Consider the following 19,883-nt stretch of genomic DNA (forward strand, 5'->3'; position numbering starts at 1 on the left):
ATAGATCTCTGAACCTAACAGGAATCACAAGCTGATAAATAAAACAGGATAACTAAATATGCTATGCTGAACATGCAGAAAAAGCTCGAATTAGTCTCATCTCATTTCCTCCATGTGCAGTTATTGAACATCCAAAATCAGACCAACAATAGCGAGCGCATGCACCAATCACGCCAAGAATCAACCAATGAATAAACCGATCAATTGGCGATGAGAATGGATTAATTAAAAGGGGTCCAGTCACCTGGACTCTAAAGATATGGCAATCGAAAGCAATGAAGACCCAACATGAAGATCCTTCACCAGATTCCTTGCCTCCAACATTCTCTCTCTTCCACAATCACCCCCTTTGTCGAATTCCTCCGTTGCTCCATTTCAAGCAATCGGTGAGAGGGTGGTGAGAGGGTGAGGTTAGAAGTCGAATTCCATTTCTCATATAGCGGAGCATGTGAACATGAACCTCACTTTCAAATCAGTCATCCCATCGCCGTCCACCCGAAGTAAGACAGAAACAGACCACCAGATGATAGTTGGACCCCTCAATCTCTTCCCCTTCTCTTTGTGCTCGATTTCCACCCTTCTCCTCTTCTTACCCCAATGCCCAGAATTGCACCACTTCCTCAGTAATCTCGTTGGCTTCCTCATGAAGATCTAACTATAGCCCCTCAAACCTCAGTCAGCTTCTAGCTGTTTCTTTCCTCGTAAATCTTGGACGTAGTGTGGTAAAAAGCCTAATAATTTCTTAAGTGACTTGCACCCATCCCTATCAAAGTCCTCTAGTAATTGACTAGGGCAACGAATTTCAACTAAGCTTCCGCAATTACTAACATCCAACTTCTTCAGATGCTCTGACTTTGAAAGGTCCAGTACTTGAATGTGCTTGCGCCCAGAGATATCTACCACTTCCAGGGATCCCAATTTTTCAAGGCCTTCTATTGCATGGAGATTATCCGCCTCTTCATCAAAGTTGTCCGATTGGAGTTCATCCGCCTTCTCATCAAAGTCGTCGAGGTTAGACGACATTGGAAATAGCTTTAGGCACAACTCTCTTAGGGATTTTAAAGCTTCCAGTCCATCCAATTTCTTCAGCCCTTCGCAATGCAGAAGCCTTAATTTTGACAGAAATTCCAAATCGGAAAGATTTGGCAACCTTTCCAATTCGGGACATCCCCAAATATCAAGCTTCCGTATGCAGGAGGGAAGCTCTGGGATGCTTTGAAGAGACCAGCAATCATGAAGGCTGAGCTCCCTTAGATGCTTCAGGTGAGAGATCTCTGGGATGCTTTGAAGAGACTTGCAAGAAGAAAGCCTGAGCTCCTTTAGATGCTTCAAGTGAGAGAGCGATGGCAGCTCATTGCTCCAACAGGTGAGCTTTAGGGATGATAAGCTAAAAGGAGGTTTTGGGAGTGACTGAAGCTCTCCACAACCCCCTAAATCGAGGTGCTCGAGAGAAGAAAGCTGATCTAAGTTTTCTGGCAAGCCAGAAATTTTTGTGTTAATTAAACGAAAGGTCTTTAGAGAAGACAATCCACCTTTATCAACATGAAATTGTCCTTCCAGGTTAGGGCATCTAGAGGCATCGAGCTCTTGGAGGTTTTGCAATTTTCCAATAGAACGTGGTAACCTTTCTATCTGACTACCACAAATCCTCAGGATTTTCAATTTGTTCAATTCCCCGATGGATCCGGGTAATTCCTTAATCCTTGTATTTGACAAGTTTAGCTCAACCAACTCTCCCAACTTCCCAATTGAAGAAGGGATCGGTTGCGACTTGTGGTATTCCACTAATGACAAACTTACTGGACAGACTATTGAACTGGGAACTTCAGTCGGTTGCAAATTTGATTGTAAGCAACCAACTGCTCTAAGTGTCTTCAGCTTTTTCAAAGATCCTATACATGGAGGGATTTCTTTTATATTAGTGTGGTCTACGACAAGCTCCTCCAAATTTTCTAGTTCACCCAATTGTTTGGGTAACTTCGTGACATGAATACAATATTTCAAGTTCAAGGAAATGAGGCGCTTGACATCTCCAATGGAAGCGTCAATTTCCTTCAAAGAGGTACAATATTCCAGGATTAGTAGCTCTAAATTTTTAAACATGGAGAGATTAGGGGTGCTTTGTAATTTGAAGCATCTCGAAAGATTGAGAACTTTCAACCTCTCCATCTACAAGAAAGAAACATATTTTAAGATTAGCAATTAGAAATATAATGATTTATCATCAAATGTAACAAAAGAAAAAGCCTTTTTCATCTTACCTTGATTGAACTCCATCCTCTCCAATTTTTACTAATATGGTGTTCACCAAGATAATCTTCTGATAAATCAAGTACGACTAATTTTTCCAAATGAAAGTTGGTCGCCTTGAAAGAGTGGCAACATCTCTCCCACTTTAGCCATCTTAATTGAGCAAATGATCCTTCAAAATCTCCATCAAAATTTACATCCTTCGCATGAAGGAACTTCAAGTTAGGCATTTTTTTGAAGCTCTCTTGCTTCATGAACACTCTGGAGCCCCTTTCGTCCAGACATAGTGCCTCAATATTCTCATTTTCCTCCTACAAAAAATAAAATAAAATTGAAGTTTGTAAATACCATCGAACCTTCTTTTGTTAGTATACTCTACATGTTATTGTGGGTGATGCATTTTGTCTACACTTGTAGGGAAAAGAAATATATGTGATCTTTTATAATTACACAATCATGTCATATGTCCATTTTCACATATATGCCCCAAATTTTGATGTTCTATGTGAAATTCGAATATGAAATTAGTCAAGTTTTCTTGTAAATTTTGAAATTAAATTTTGTTACATTCGTAGTAATGACGATTGACTAAATATGGTGTGCCTTTGACATATGTGAGAACTGTTACACATTTGAAAAACAAAAAGTACTTATTCAGACTTATGCATTCATAAAGCATGACAACTCATTCCCTCTTTGTTCATTAATTTTTTTTTGGTTTTGGCATATGGCTGGATGGAAACAAGAATTTGGTCTATTGAATTTGAGTTTTCATTTTTGGATATTCAAGCTCAAAGCTCAACAACTAATCCTTAGATGAGGAAGAAATTGTCTAATTGATCATAAACTTATCAATTTAGTCTTAAACCTTCGTGTGAAATTCCGAAGTAGTCATTTTGCCTAATTTTTGCAAGAAATTGCTGATATGGTGGTGCGCCATATAGGACGGCCATAAAATGATTGGATTGCGGTGAAAATTGATCAAAATGATTACGTTGGAATTTTGCGTGAAAATATTGTATAAGTTTATGATTGAATCCATATAATAGATTTATGACTGATTGAGTAATTTTCTCTTAAGACAAGCACACTACTCAATTAGTCATCATTGAATTTGCCCCAATTAATCATAAAATTTGACATGATTAAGAATTTGTTAGTGCATTTTTTTTTTGCCATTCGCCCATTCATAAAAAAATATATGAATTAGTAAATAAAGGTTAGCTATTATTATCTTTTTCTCCTTTTGCATTCTCTCATTTATTTTTTTGCTCCTCCATTTATCTTATTTGATAAGTTAATTATCTATTTTTTCTCCACTAATATCTAACGATAGATTTTTGTCTCTTCTCTTTGTCTGTGTGTGCACGTAAAAGCACAATTATATTTACCAGAAAGGCTTGTTCATTATCGAATAGAGGTGGATATCATATTAAACTAAAGGCAGTATGCAAGAATACAATTTCTTTCACCTTTTATTATCTCATCACGTACTGCCAACAATTATTTACTTTCTTAATTTCGATCTTTACTTTTTCAGTTTTTGGTTGAGAATTACTTTGTATGAATACCTAGAAAATCATACATCAGTTGTCATTTAGTTTAATTTGTCGTAATCTACTGTTATTTAATTTTGCACATTGTTGAATTATGTGCTCAAAATACCTATGGTTAGAACCATGCATAGCACCGGTATGAACATTAGGACATGTTACGAAAACTGGGTAGAATAGCCTATTGAAATCATTTGAGTTTTCATCTTTCATATGAACATAATTGACCTATGATACAAGTGCAGAGCTCATAATTAAAACTAAAAAAAAATGCTAATAATGTCACTTTCTTTATGATTAATGTATCTTGAACAATCTTCCAGAAAAAAATTCATGTAATTTGATAATTTGACTATAAGTTGGTATAGGCAACAATAAAAAAAAAAAAGTGAATATCCTAAAAAATCCCAAACTGGTACACTTATGACAAATATACCTCAAATTATTTTTTTTTACTACCAAAGATTCTAAACTTTTACCCTAAACTAGTACATTTGTGATAAATTTATCCTTTGTTAATTTTTGTTAAATTTTGCTATCAAATTGCTGAGTTAGATGATGCGTGACAGTTGATTAGTGTACCAGTTTGGGATTATACTCTCTATTTGTTACCATTTTTGTAGTTTTTTTTTTATGTATTAATCCAATTTAATGGAGGATTGATTTAGAGTTTTTGGTAATTGAAAAAATTAGCTTGGGGTATTTTGGTCAAAAGTGTAATAATTTAGGTTTTTTTGCATTTATTTGGAGTAAATTTATCAAATGTGTACCATTTTGGTGTTTTCCATGATCAAAAAATTAGTTTGGAATAAATTTTCCACATGTGTATTAGTTTGAGGTTTTTAGGATATTAACCCCGAAAGAAAAGCGAAAGTTGCAATAGAGAATTTGATTTAAAAAAAAAAAAAAAAAAAATTAACAGTCCTTTAAGGAAAAGAAAAACAAGAGTTTTATATTTATTGTTGACTAAGAGGCATCCAAATTATTTAGTGTTGTTTCAAGTTATCAACTACCCAAACAATGTTAATAACATAATTATGCATTTCTAGATTACTCAAAAAATTGATATATCTAAAGGCACTTCTTCAATTTTGTTATTAACATTCACTAAGTAATACAATATAAACTAAACCTTCAATTTTCTTTGTAGTACATTTACATTATTATATTGGATTTATATCGTGAAAATGCATAATAAATCCTAGAAAATAAATTGTCACAAATTTTCATACATATAAAACCACCACCTAACATCTTATTACTTGAAATTGAACATAATCTTAAGTTGATAGCCAATAGTTGAGGGGCAAAGGATTTAACTGAATTTTTTTTTTGTTGCAAAAAAGTAGAACAGCATACAAGCAAATTGCATGAATTCACGGTTCGAAATTGAAGATAGAATAATGTATTTGAATCTTGGAGAAGGAAACTATCACATATATCTTATAAAAAGTAAAAATTCAAGAGAGAAAGAGGTGGATGACATGTGATCCATGTATTTATTCTCACGCCAACGTACTTCAAAAATAAATTGCTGATATATTTTGGGAAGATAGAATGAAAGACAACAAAGTAATGATCAACAGTAAAGTTTTTGGTGTTTGGTTGAATAAAATAAGTCAATCGGCACAAAGTTATAAAGACTCAAGCATTTTAGAGGGATGAACCAGATTTATAAGTGGCATAAAGTAAATTATCAAACCTGTGTGATGCTTGGTCTTCGACAAGTAATATATAGTAGGAAGTAGTATCAAATTTGCTAGAAAACGATGTTAAACTGACAAAAGAGCAATACAGACAGGGTCAAAACTACACAATTTTACTGTCATATGCATCAAGAGATGACGTGTTGAATAGTGACTAGTGCAAACTTTTCATGAACTAAAGGCCAAAACTGGATGTAGCTTTTACCAAGAAAATGCTAATATGTTGAGAATGGTCAATGGTCTAGAGCAAAAGAATAGTAACAATAATAATTCGAGGGACTACCGTTACAAAACCTGGGAAAGGCCAAAAGTAGACATCATTGTTACCTTGTGCTGTAGAACTTTCATAACTTCCTCATCCCATGGTCTGCTCCAATGCCAAGGCCTCGTTTCTTTTGGACGGGCAATAGCTCTACCTAGATCTCTTAGTTGATCATGCATTCTCAACCGATTCTCGTAATCAATTTTTATTAACGAAAGTTCAATCATTCTTGCCAATCCAGAATTTGGGTACAAGTAGAGATCCTCCCACGGGTAGGTGGCAATTCTTTTGTCAATTCCTATGAAAAAACATGCTATGTCTAGAAACATTTTTTTCTCATTATCATCTAGTGCATTGTAACTTAGCTTCAACTTTTCTTGTACATCCTTATGAGGCATCTTCCTCAATTTCTCCAGCGTCTCTGTCCATATGCTTTTATGTTTTCTTTTGAGAAGTGAACCTATAACCGTGAGAGCTAAGGGAAGCCCTCCTGTGGTGGCAACAATATCACTAGAAAGAATCGTGAAGTCTGTTGGAGGTTGTTTCACTTCAAATGCATACAAACTAAATAGAAGCATAGAGTCTTTGCTATTCATTTCTTTGAGTTCATAACTTCTATATTCAGACTTCAAGAGGGCCTTATCTCGACATGTAATAATGATTCTACTTCCTGATTTGAAATTACAACCTCCAATCAATTTATCGAGGTGGTCTCGATGACCCACATCATCAAGAAGAATAAGTACCTTCTTTTTTTCACAACTTAATCGGATCTTTCCAATCCCTCTCACACAATCGGCACATGATTTCCATGATTTCCCGTTATATCTGAGATTAGTAGATTTTGGATATGCTCCATACCATTGCGATTAATTGTTTCTCTAATATCCATAAGAAAGCTACGGCACTGAAATTTCTTAGAAAGCTTATTATAGATGTTTTGGCCAGAGTTGTCTTACCAATGCCACCAATCCCATAAATCCCAATAATTTGAGTTTGGGAAGGATCGGTATCCACCAATTTCATTACCTCAGCCACACGATCATCAATTCCAACCAAGTTCCTAGGAAGAGGTGGTAGGAAGTCTTGTTGTTGCTCGTCCATTATTACTCGCACGAGTTCTTTTACTAATTCCCCTTCACACCTGTCAAACAACACAACACATGAGAACTTATTAATGGCTCCACAAAACAAGGATTGAGGATGATAAGTAGAAAAATTCTTCTTCCGACAAGGATCTGTTAAGAGAAGGTAAAAGAAGTACCCATCAGCAAATATCTCTGATTCAAATACTTTAAGATCAAGTGCTTTTCTAAGAGCTACCGGCCCTTGTTGCTTGACCTCCTCCTCAAATTGATCCTTGCAAGATTCGAAGGCCTCTCCAAAGCTACCCCCTAGGTGCCGCACGTCCTTGGGTTTTACCTTGTAAAGCACTGGCAAGACTATTTGGCCTCTATTTTCCTTGCACTCCATAATATGAATGAGTTCGCGGAGGCACCATTCACTAGCAGCATAATTTTCTGAGATAACTAGGATTGAAACATTAGAGCACTCGATTGCATTGAGAAGATTTTGAGCAATTGGCTCACCAAAGCAGAGCTTCTCATCATCTCTGAACACAAAGTTTGGATGGTACCTCAGGCCCACATCATTGAGTCTCTGGTAGAGGTGATCAACGAAACCTTTGCGAGTATCAGGGCCTCTAAAGCTCAAGAATACATGGTAATTGTTTCCAATCATGGAGGTGGACGAGGCGGATGGGTCAGAATTCACTGTGGACGCCAGTGGCACATTGACCTTCTCCAGCCAGTCCGAAGAGGGAAGAAGAAGAGGCAATTCTTCGATGACGTCAGGTCTTGGTCGTTTCGAAATGGTTGGAGTCGAAGCTTCGGTGAGTCCAGCTCGCTTGAGTTGTCGGCTCGAGTAATGATCTTCCATTACAGTGCACGTCTCTGTCTCTCTCTGTCTCTCTCTCTCTCCCCTTTCTCCCTCTGAGACTCGACTGTTGTGGATAGTTTTGAGCAGGAAATGATTACTCAACTATCTCTGCATCACATTTAAAGTATCGCTAGTAAAGAGGAAGAAGCGAAAGCAGGAGGCAAGGCAGGAAGATGAAGTAGGTTTGTCGTTTCATAGATTTTATATGTTCAGATTGGGAGTCTAGAGATGCCTTATTGGGGTCTAAAAGCAAGGGGAAAAAGGAAGAAAAAAGAAAGTAATAGCCATATTGACACTACAACTATATTCATTAGAATAAGAAATTTTCGTAATATTGAAAGCAATTATATGCATCTTGAACTAAAGGTGAAAAACATATTTAGTTCAAATAAAGGGGAAAATTACCAAAAAAGTCATAAACCTATTGCAATTGTGCCAATTTAGTTATAAACTTATTTTTTTGACCAATTGAGTCATAAACCTTTTACAATTATTCTTGATCAGTCCATCCGGCCAAAATTGGCCAGCTGGTGCCGACGTGGCAGCCGACTAGCGCCGGCAACCTTTTTTTTTAATAATATTTATTTTTTGAAATATTTTATTAATTTTTTTATCTTTTTTTTTTCCTTCTCCCTCTCCCTCCTTCCTCCTCCTCTCCTCCTCCCTCCTCCTCTCCTCCTCCCTCCTTCTTCCTTTGGCTACGACGACCGGCCGAGGGAGGGTTGGCGGTCGTCGGACCGAGGCAGCTAAGCTAGCTCACCTTGCTGTCACTAGGAGAGGGCGAACTCGCCCAGCCACAGGCAGGGCAAGCCCTCGCTAGATCCGGCGAGGGGACCTTGCCATCGCTGGGTCTAGCAAGGCGAGCCCCACCGGATCTGGCGAGGGCTCGCTCACCGCCGGTGAGCTTGCACCCAACGACGAGGGGGCGAGTCTCGCTGGATCTAGAGAGGGCCCTCCTCGGGCGAGAGCCCTCACCATATTCGGTGAGGGGGCCTTGCCGTCGCATCTAGCAAGGCCCTCCTCACCGGATATGGCGATGGCTCTCCTCTCCCGGCAATTGCGAGGTGAGCCCTCACTAGATCTAGTGGGGGCTCGCCCCGCCTTCGTTGGGCGCGAGACCGCTGGATTGCCTCAGTTCGGCGACTAGCTAGCCTGGCCAATCGCCGGAGCCAAAGGAAGGAGGGGAGAGGAGGGAGGAAGAAGGAAGAGGGAGCAGGGGGAAAAAAAAGATAAAAATTAATAAAAATTAATAAAAATAAAATATTATTAAAAAAGGTCACGGCATTGGCCGGCTGCCACGTCGTGTTGGCCGGCTAATTTTGGGCGGATGGGCTGATCGAAAATAATTATAAAAGGTTTAGGACTCAATTGGTCAAAAAATAAGTTTATGACTGAACTGGCACAATTGCAATAAGTTTAGGATTTTTTTGGTAATTTTTCCGAAATAAAGTGGAAAAGTAAAAAGAAAATTTTCCAAAAGAAAGTTAAGATAGATGTCACTTATAGAGAGTGCCACGTGTTAGCCACCCATTAAAAATACTTTGGAGCATCACTTTTACATTTTTCTTAATAAGATAGATTCATCGTATCTATTTTAGATCTATATAAAAACCATGTTTCATTTTGTATGCTTAATTCATAGCTCAAAGAAATTATGCTCTCTCTTTTCTTTTCTTTTCTTTTTGGCACAAGCACATCAACAATTTGCTTTTAATTAACTTATGAACTTTAATAAATGACAAAATATATTAAATTTTCAACCACTATCATATTTCTAAGGAATTCATCAATTATTCTCTTCATCCATCCCTACCACTCATCTTTCCAAGTCTCTAAGGCCAGGTGAAACGCACCGGTTGCCTTTAGCCATCCAATAGGAAAAGTAGAGTGCTTAAAGCAAAGCACCCACATCCGTCAGTATGTTCACCCAATCGCCCGCCTGAAGTCTTGTCCGCGTAACCTTTATTCCTCTAATTCAAGTCTCTTGTAAAAATGGGTGGCATCTTTACATTAAATAATTCACTAGAATTCTTTTCTTCGGAAACAACGGTTGATAGAGTGGGGAACCATTTGGGAAACGAAAATATTCGGTGGTTACCACGTCGTAGGCTGACGTTTTAAACACTTAAGTACTGTTCACCAATCACGAACTGTCATGTGTCCTAGACGTGAAAATAAATAAAAAATGAATTTAATATTATGAAAAATCTCAAACTTATATACTTATGATAAATATACCTAAAACTGAATATTTTTTTACTATAAAAAATCTCAAATCGATATACTTATGACAAATTTACCACAAATTAATTTTTTGATTACCAAAAAAACCCAAACTTATACATTTGCGACAATTTTACTCTCTATTACTTTTCATTAAATTGAATTAATACCACAAAATATACCGGTATACCTATGACAAATGAAAAGTAAAACTCTAAACTAATACACTTGTCAATTGCTATATGTTATCCAACTGAGTAATTTGACAATAAAATTTAACGGAAAATAACGAAAAGTGAATTTATCACGTGTATCAGTTTGAGATTTTGTCAGTAAAAAAATTAATTTGGAATTTTGATGGTCAAAAACTTTTTTTCTCTCTCTTCTTTCTCGTGGATTGGCAATGACTACGAGCCATTGCAACGATGAGGGTGGCTCGGTCTTGGACGTGCAACAGTGGCCGGCCTAATTGTGGCGCCAGGGACTGCGAATGGGGGAGGTAGCTGAAGATAGAGGAGGAAGGAGAGAGAGAGAGAGAAATAAAGAAAGAGTTCCCGATTTTCATGGCATGTAGTGGGAGATGACTTTTTGAAAGTAATGGCAGAAGAAGGAAACCAGAAACTTCCACAATTGCAGTCGGAAGACGAAGAAGAAGAAATATTCAAGATTTTTTATATTTTCATTTTTATTTCCACTTCAGTGACCCGTGTCAATTCGTGATTGGTAAGCAGTGCATAAGTGCCAGCCATATCAGTATATGATGCCGTACTATGCAACCATCAAATATTTTCTCATTTTGGAAACATCCAATCTATACTCTCACAAGAAAATGAAAGATGAGACGCTCTTGAGGTCATACGTGAAAGCTAAGATTCCTAAAGGGTCTTTCGAAATTTGTGGGCTTCAGGCTTTGTGGTCGAACGTGTGAATGTTTGTTCGATGAATTTCATTTACACATTTCCCTCACGGAGCTGTAATTGGAGCGGTAATAGTTTCGAAGGAAAGTCACGGATTGGCTAAGTAAAGCCCAAACCCATGCTGTCTCTCCCTTTAAGCTGAGTATCTAGCCCCCAAAATCTCTTTAGGATGTTCTTTGCTCTGAAGTCCATCTAGGTTGTTCTTCTATTTTACGTACATGAATTAAAATGACATGTTTGAGCGACCCAAAAAGGAAAAAAAAAAAAAAAGAGCATTGGAAAGCCTCGAAATAGAGGTTGAGAGCACTTCACAAATAGGGAGAAAAAGTGGAAAGCTAGCTCGTCTATTGAGTGCACGATCATATGAGCTTGTTTGCTCTATAATTGTTTTTGTGTCATGTGAGAAAAACTATAGTAAGTGAGAGATTTTACTATTCATAAATAATGTGTGTAATAATCATGTGATAATTATTTTGTTTGTGTTTTATATTTGTATCTCATTTTCATATATGGATGTCTCGAGTTGTCTATTATAATTTTCTTGCGTCACCACTACCATACATCCATCTCCAACAAAATTGTATGAAAAGTGATATATACTTTTAGGAAGAATTTCACTCAAAGTTCACCTCAAGACGATTTTCCAATAAAAGGTGATATCTACTTTTGTTCCAAACTCGGTTCACCATTAGAAACCATAGATATAATTGGAGAAGTTTATCATTGGTAGAAAACTGATTTTCTTTTTCTATTGACTACTTTTGATATATCCTAGATTAATTATCTTGACTTCCAACCTTTTGATGATCTGTTATGATCTTTCCGAGGCATATTTCTACCAAAAATAAAGAACTGAGATGACTGGACATTCAAGATCCAACTATACTATCCTTTGAAGAGACCAATCATTCTCAATAATCTTGGCTTTCTCACATTTTTAATCAGCCTAATACTTGACTTGGAGGGATATCATTTTCTCTTGGACTCTTTTCTTCAAATCAATTTTGATGTCCTAGGCATAATCTTATGATTGGTAGTGAGTATTTTTTAGCTGATTTGAAAAGTAAAAAAATACTCCAATTTTGTGCTATGAGTAAAAAAACTCCGATCCGTGCTATGTTAGGAATTTCACATATTGTATTGTTTGACTATGTTAATAATAGAAAGGGTTAATACATTGAAAAACTTCAAACTGGTACACGTGTGACAAATTTACCCTAAACTGTTTTTTTCACCATGAAAAACCCCAAACCGGTATATCCATGACAAATTTACCTCGACTGACCATAAAAAAAACCCTAAACTAATATATTTATGACAAAATTACCCTAAACTAATTTATTCGATTGCCAAAAATCCTAAACTGATATATTTGTAACAAATATACCCCATGTTAAATTAGATTAATACCACAAAAAAAAATTCACAAAAATTGTAAACTGTGACAAATGGAGAGTAAAATCCCAAATTTGTATATCAGTCAACTGTCACATGTCATTTAACTTAATAATTTGACTGTGAAATTTAATGAAAACTAACATAAGATAAATTTGTCACAAGTGTATCAGTTTGGGATAAATTTGTCAAAAGTGTACCAATTTAGGGTTTTTGGTGGTCAAAAAATTAATTTTGGGTAAATTTGTTACAGGTGTATTAGTTTGGAGTTTTTTAGGGTATTAACCCTAATAAAAGTGATAGAATGTCTTCCTTAGATATGCACGCAATCACTTGGATGGGTAGTTGAGCTGTTTCTTTTTCATCAATTTTGAAAATGACGTGTTGATTGTTGCAATTACACAACTTCATTCTCCAATTGTTTAAGCCATTTCTAGAAAATCTCAGTTCCATCGGCTACAGTGTTCAGATCTTGAAGAGTAACGCTCAATGTGGCATGTTCTGCTAATCTCTGCCTCCCCCTGCATTTCTCAATAGAAATACAACTCTTTGTGTATTTGTTCCTGTTTTGTAACCAAAGAAATCTCTTTTTGTTTCATTTAAAAAAAAAAAAAAGAGAGAGAATACCCATTCAAATTATAACGCAAACTAACAAATAAAAGGATACCTGACAAAAACTCTTTTTGTAAAGAACGCAGTTGACTCGCAATCGTGCAAATATACAACTAAAACTACCCAATTCACCCAAAACATGACTAGTCACAATAATTATAATAATTACTGAGGCAACATTTTTTCTTACTTGAATGAATAATTTCTCAGAGCAAAGATTGTAGTAGAAAATGTGAATTCGAGTTCTGCTCAGGTATCTATTGATGCTTGCTCTTCTCTAGAAAAAAAAAAAATCAATATTTTCGGAGAATGATGTGATGAAGGATTGTCAATTAAATTGGAGTCTTTTTTTTTTTTTGTGGTTGATTAACTAGTATTGAACATAAAAAGAATTATCATTGAAATTGACACAGTGCCTACATTTCTGAGATATAGCAAGTATTGTGGGCTCTTGTACAGTGGAAGTCCAGAGGAGAGGCCTTGCGACGGCCTCGACGCTTGCTGCATGAAGCACTGACGCCTGCATTCAAGCCAAAAACAATGAGTTTTGGCATAGATTCCTTCAACTTTTCTTCGTCGAATCAATTGATATAACTACCTGTTGGCCCGCGTGTTTGGATGGACATTTTATTAGGACGAATGTGGAAGCCTTTTTCATTGGTGAACAATAGCATTACTTGTCTATACACGCATGGATTCACGTTCCTGAAAGAGTATATTACGAAGCAAAGCTAGACAAAATGGCCTAAGGGACTAATGGGTCAAAAGAATAATAGACATGAGTAAGATCAATGTGCCTACGAGAGCTCTGTTGTTCCACGATGTCACTAAACTATCTCCATTCATGAGCCGACTTTAATCACTATTCTGAGGTCTGGGGTAGGAGGTTGTGAGGGATTAAATGCTCTCGTGTGGGCAATAACATCGACATTTGCTGTTTTTTTTTAAAAGCACATGTCTAGATTTTCTCTTTCCCTTGGACCAGTCCTGGACAATAACTTCAACTAATACTCTGGCTTGTCAAATGTGCTAAGTGATGGCGATGAAATCATATCGTGTGATTGTTCCATTTGATCTTTTATTCATAGAGCAGGTTGTGTTGTCCACATAGATATATCAGAATTGTGACACTAAGACCTAGCAGAAGTGCAGATGACTATTTGAGCCAGGAGTGCAGTCAAAACTTACTGAACTGCATGACCAAATTCAATTCAAAACTCCAGAGGGAGAACTCCTAGTTGCACCTTTTCTCCATCCATAACAATTTTGAAAGAACACGGGGAGTGCTTTGCTTTGCTCTATTCTTGACCATGGAGACTCGAAGCAAGTTTTTCGAGTCCAACCTGTTGCTAATCTTCACAAGTGACATTTTTTGAATCGCTTGCAGAACAATGAAGGAAAAAAAGAGAGAGAAAGGAAAACGTAAAAGAAAAGAAAGAATAAAGAAAGAGAAAGAGCAAGCAAACAAAAAAAGAGAAAGACTTTTGGACGAAATTGCCTTGGGCTAGATAAACTTGGGGCCTTATTAGAGACTAAGTTTGTCACTTCAAGTTTTTATTTATGACTGGGTTTGTCACTTTGGAGCTTTATTTAAGATAACGTCCACTTTGAGCCTTCTTTTGAGAAAACGATTTCATTTTAAATTTTTATTCGAAATTTTCCCCAAAAAAATGCCTCTGGACAACGCTTGCCTTCCTTTCCATGATCCAACGGGGCTTTAGAGATCAAGACAAACTGACAAATGCAAGAAAACGGACTCACGTGCCCTTACGGTTCACGTGAGGTAGGGACCGGCCATCACGCGTCCTTTGTCTAGAGGGCGAAAGCCACTAAAACGACGAAATCAAGTCCGACCCAGTCGGCGGTTCTTGTACCATCCATGTAGAAATAAAGCCAAAACAAAGCGTTACCATCCTCTCGAGATTAGCATAAAAATGCGGCAAATCCACATGTTTAGAGACACCCGGCTGATTACTGCCCTATAAAGCATTCAGTAGCAAAAATTCAACTTCAATAGAATATTGCTCACGCGTGGGATCTTCCCTTTCAGCGTGATTAGATGATTCCTTATGCTTTTTGAATTGTTTATCAATGTTTAATAATTGAAAGTTTGAGAATAGAGTAGGGGCTTGAAAATCAATTTGTCCGCCACCACCGCTACCCAACCCAACGAGATCGCCCGATCGAATCTGTCTAGGATGGAGCAAGTGATGCTTCGTAGTGAGACCCAACCCGTTTTCGGTGCGTTCTTCGCTTTGGGCCACACGAGCACGCAAGACCGACATGCGACACGACACGACACGACACGACACGTCAACACATCATTTCTAAAAATAAAATTCCGACACGTTGCGACACGTTGTATATTAAATGAATATTTTTATTTTTAATTAATTTGATACAAATTCATAAATAATTAATTAATTAAAAAAGAGCCTATAATAAATTTATACTAATAATATTAACAAATCAATTCATTTGAAATTCGAAAGATATATTCATAATTAATGCGAAATATTCTTTTAATTTTAACAAAAGTTATCAATGAAATCAAAATTAATAAAAATTAAAATTTATTTATTTAAATAAATCCATAATTTTCTACCATAACCAAAATTTATCATCATTCAAAATTTAACATTTTTATTTTTCTAAATCATTTTTTAATTTTATTTATTTAATTTTTCGGTTAAAAAACAATCCCCAAAACCAATCCTTCTTTCGTTCGTCCTTTTCCCTCCACCCCACGTTTATTTTAATTTTTTCCCTCTCCCCACTTGACAGTGACAGGTGAGCTGTCACTCCCCCCTCTCTCTCACGCCATCAGTCCTCCTTTCTTCTTTTTTTTTTTTGATTTCTTTTGAAAAACCTAGCAGCGGCCGAGCCCTCCTTTTCCTATCCTCCTTGCCGCGCTGCACGATCCCCTTCCCTTCTCTCATCTTCCTCTCGTCGCCGATCCATCGCAACAGTGGCGGCCCTCACCTCTCTCTGGCCGTCTCTCGCCATCGCGGTGGTCCGTTCGTGGCTTCGTCTCGCCGGCGGGAGTTTGCCTTCTCTCTTCTTTCTCTCTGTTCGGCTCTTTCTATAGCCATCTCTCGCCGTCGCGGTGGTCCGTTCGTCGCTTCGTCTCACCGGCGCTCGCGGTCTCTGCTCTGTCTCGCCGGCGCTCGCGATCTCTACTCCCTCGCCCTCCCTCGTCTCCACCCTCCATCAGTCTTCCGGACACGCGTCGACACGCGTGTCCGAGCCTGTCGACACGTGTCGGACACGACACGAAAGCATGAACAACGTGTCCGTGCTTCATAGGTCACAACGAAAGAGACTTGCAGTAGAGAAGGCAGGTGGAGTGAATGATACTACAAGATATAAATGGGGTGGGGGCATGTCACATCACATGAAAGTGTATGCCCCCAGCCCTCTCCATTTTGCAACAAAGCATAGGACTTTCCTTGGTATTAAACTTGGAATATGTTATCCATAGATTTAGGATTGTTTATGGGCGTCTTACCCTTTGAAAAATTGAGTGAATATACCCTTCTTCTTTTCTTTTAATCATATAACAATCCCATTTGTTGGTTGAAATTCATTCAATCTTTTGTTTTGGTAAGCGAGAGCTAAACTTGTAAGATAAAAAGTATAGTATCATTGGGCATGAGAGGCTTGCATCTCTAAATGGAGTTGTATAGAATGATATGCATTCCCAGATGAAGTTTGCAGGTTAGTTCCTCTCCGTGGAGGAGTAGGCATTGTCAGTAGATTGAATCAAGACCTCCTGAAGCAAAATAGGTGGAAAGCCGTATTCTAAAATGCTATTTTTTAAGTTTGAATACAGCTGTCAATGACGATCCAAATAATAAGAGACAATTCTTTCTTTTAGTTAAACAAATGATCCAGAAATTTGCGGTCCAATCTTTATGTTTACATCAAACTTAATGAGGTTAATACCATAAAAAATTCTAGACTAACCTCAAATTGATATATATGTAATAATTTTACATTCCGTTGGTTATCATTAAATTTTTCTATCAAATTATTAAGTTGAATGACACGTAACATTTAACAAGTGTACCGGTTTAGAGTTTGACTTTCAATTTCTACTTTATGACATTTCATAGCATTAATCTAATTTAATGGAAACTAATAGATGGTGCTTGTTACAAACTTATCAATTTGTGTTTTATGATAGTCAAAAAATTACTTTTTGATAAATTTGTCACATATGTATTCAATTTAAAAAATTTGGCACTCAATAAATTAATCATAGTTAAATTGGTGGTTTATTGATATAGGATTATTCGTGATGTCATCAATTCTGAATTGAATTTACGTTAACAAAGAATAGGGGGTCCCGTTCCAGAAGCAACTGGACACGCAAACAGAATTTTGCAATTGTCTAAGCCAATAAGTCATGATATAAAATTCCATAGATTTTGACTAAGTTTGAGCAAAGGAAAGATATTGTTTCGTCATTGTACCGATTCTCAACGTTGCTGTTGTCTCTTATCGATGCACGTCATCGTCGACAGGGAAGACCCTTAAGAGATTTCAGAGCAAGAGAAACTCCCTTACAATAAGGGTTGTCAAAACGGCCCGATCCTACCAGACCAAATTACGAGAAATGGAATATATTGGGGTCAGGTCTTGATATTGTTCGGGTAAACGACAGGTAGTGTACATGTTTCAGGTTGAGTTAGGGTCTTAATATTGTTCAACCCCAAATGCCTATTTGTCTTAGTGTTCGTATCTTTGAGTTCAAATGCAAATCTAAGCCAAGGTGATGTCCTTCGACACTCGACACCTTTGCTATCTCTGCCTTAAGCCGTTGTGATTCCATCCTCCTTGTCGATCCCACCGCCATCAACGGCTCTTCTTCCTCTCTCTCCTAGTGCACGCCCTCCTCTTCATCACGGCCACCACCCGACCAGGTCTAACCCGACCCAATTGTCTGGGTTATTTGCTGTTCGAGTCTCAGGTCTGGCAGGGTCAAGCATACTTCTATAATATTTTGGATTGGGTCAAGTATCATAGAAACCTGACCTGCCTCGGTCGGACCTGACCCATTGACACCTTTACCTTGCATTTCTTGATGGTCTTGATTGTTTTGCGAAGCGTGCAATTTCTTGCTTGCAGTCGAATGCACCATTTGAAGCAAGAAAGGCTTTGAATTTAAATGTCAATACAGATCCCATTAGGGAAATGACTTCATGACTGCGATTATCATATCTAGGAAACTTCCCTCTCCGCCACGTACAAACCTCTCATCTCATTCCACATGCTATGAGGACGACCATTGTCTTATTCACTATCAAGCACAAGAAATTTTTTCTCATCGTTTGCTAATTATCGCAAATGGGGGAAATTTATTTAAAAAGATTTAAACATATTACAGTTTTTTCAATTTAATTCTAAACCTTTTTTTAAAATTTTTTTACTATTTTAGTTCTAAACCTTTTGCACAATTATGTCAATTTAATCCATTCAACCAAATTTGCCCGACTGGTGCTGGCGAATAATTTTTAATAATATTTTATCTTTAAAATTTTGTATTAATTTTTTTCTCTCTATCTTTTTTACCCCTCCCCCCTCCTTCTTCCTCTTGCTTTGATGACCGGCCAGAGGGGAGAGCTGTTCGCCGACTAGTAACGAGCTCACCTCACCCGGCCGCTAGCAAGGTGAGCCCTCATCAAATCTGGCGAGGGCTCGCCTCACCTAGCGACGACGAGGTTGACCTTGCCGGTGGATCGGTGAAGTGGGGCCTCACATGGTTTGGCTATGTCAAAACTTCCAAGAAATCCCTTGCACGATGGAGGAGACAAATTAGAGTGCCTCAATGGTAAAATCACATAGACCATCTTCTTCTCCTTCGAATGATGGTGGGTGATCCTCCCTTTGACATGCACATCAATCGATGGGATCTCTCTCTCTTTTTCTCTGATTTGCTTGCTCTTGAGGGTGTTGTCCATTGCTTAGATCCGGCGAGGAGAGTCCTCGCCAAATTTGGCAAGGGCTCGCCTTGCTAGTGACTAGGTGAGCTCACCTTTGCTAGTGACTAGGTGAGCTCACCCTCGTCCAGCAAAAACAAGGTGAGCTCACCATTGGCTGGCGACCAGCCCTCCCCTCTAGAGCAAGAGGAAGAGTGAGGGAGGAGGAAAAAAAGAAAAAAAGAAAAAAGGAAAAAAATTCGAAAAAATAAAATATCATTAAAAAATTATCCATTGGTGTTGGCAAAGGCGTCCATGTTAGTGTCAGTCAACCAAATTTAGTTGGATGGGCTGAATTGATACAATATAGCAGGTTTAAGATTGTACTAGCCCAAAAAAAAAAATGTTTGAATTGGAAAAATTACAATAGATTTAGAACTTTTTTGATAATTTTTCTCACAAATGGGTCTATAAATTTTCAATGTCCCACATATTTAATAATAGCTAGAATTCTGATCTAGCCTGATTAATAGAGTCTCTCAGGACTCTTTCGAGAGTTCTCTCTAAATCAAAACCATCAGAACTGCACATCCATATTCTAAAATCAAATTGTTCTTGGACCTTTTCGTCGATTTTGCCAAAGCCTCTTGTCCAGATTATCGGAGGGCATGCCATCCAAGCTGGCTCAGACCACTCCCCGCGATGACAAGAAGGATTGGCTCGGCTATTTTCTTTTCTTGCCTTTGAAAAAACAACAAGGCATCTCGAGAGAGCTTCATGAATGCATACATTGTCTCGTCTTTGGCGGGTGATTATAATGGCTACACTAAAATCCGTTCCAACTAAAATAATCATTTTGCTTTATAGGCAATGGTTCGGACATTGAGATTTTAATATGGTGCGAGTTGATCACTGTCCTAGGACATATTGGTTAATGGTTATCTCTTTGTTTTTTAGCTTTCAAGTTGAAGCCCAAGATACCAATTTGGCTGAATCTAGAGACCAAGCCCCCCTCAACCTCATTTTCATCTTCCAGGATCTTTATTCTGAGCAGTCCTGTGGCTGTTGTGTAATCATGAAATCGACCGAGGCGGTGTTGAACTTAT

At 37.7% G+C, this 19,883-nt stretch overlaps 1 protein-coding gene across 1 annotated transcript; it reads right to left on the reverse strand.

Moving 5' to 3' along the window:
* Window positions 1-672: 672 nt before the first annotated feature.
* On the reverse strand, window positions 673-7,709 carry LOC104438920 (disease resistance protein RUN1-like). The gene is made up of 4 exons (XM_039305210.1): window positions 7,036-7,709; window positions 6,801-6,915; window positions 2,262-2,561; window positions 673-2,169 (listed from the first exon to the last, which is right to left on the reverse strand). Exons 1-4 carry the CDS (start codon window positions 7,707-7,709, stop codon window positions 673-675), a joined length of 2,586 nt encoding a protein of 861 aa, XP_039161144.1.
* Between the last annotated feature and the right edge of the window lie 12,174 nt (window positions 7,710-19,883).

Source organism: Eucalyptus grandis, chromosome 11 (assembly GCF_016545825.1).
Source record: "Eucalyptus grandis isolate ANBG69807.140 chromosome 11, ASM1654582v1, whole genome shotgun sequence".
In the NCBI taxonomy this organism is placed as follows: Eukaryota; Viridiplantae; Streptophyta; class Magnoliopsida; order Myrtales; family Myrtaceae; genus Eucalyptus; species Eucalyptus grandis.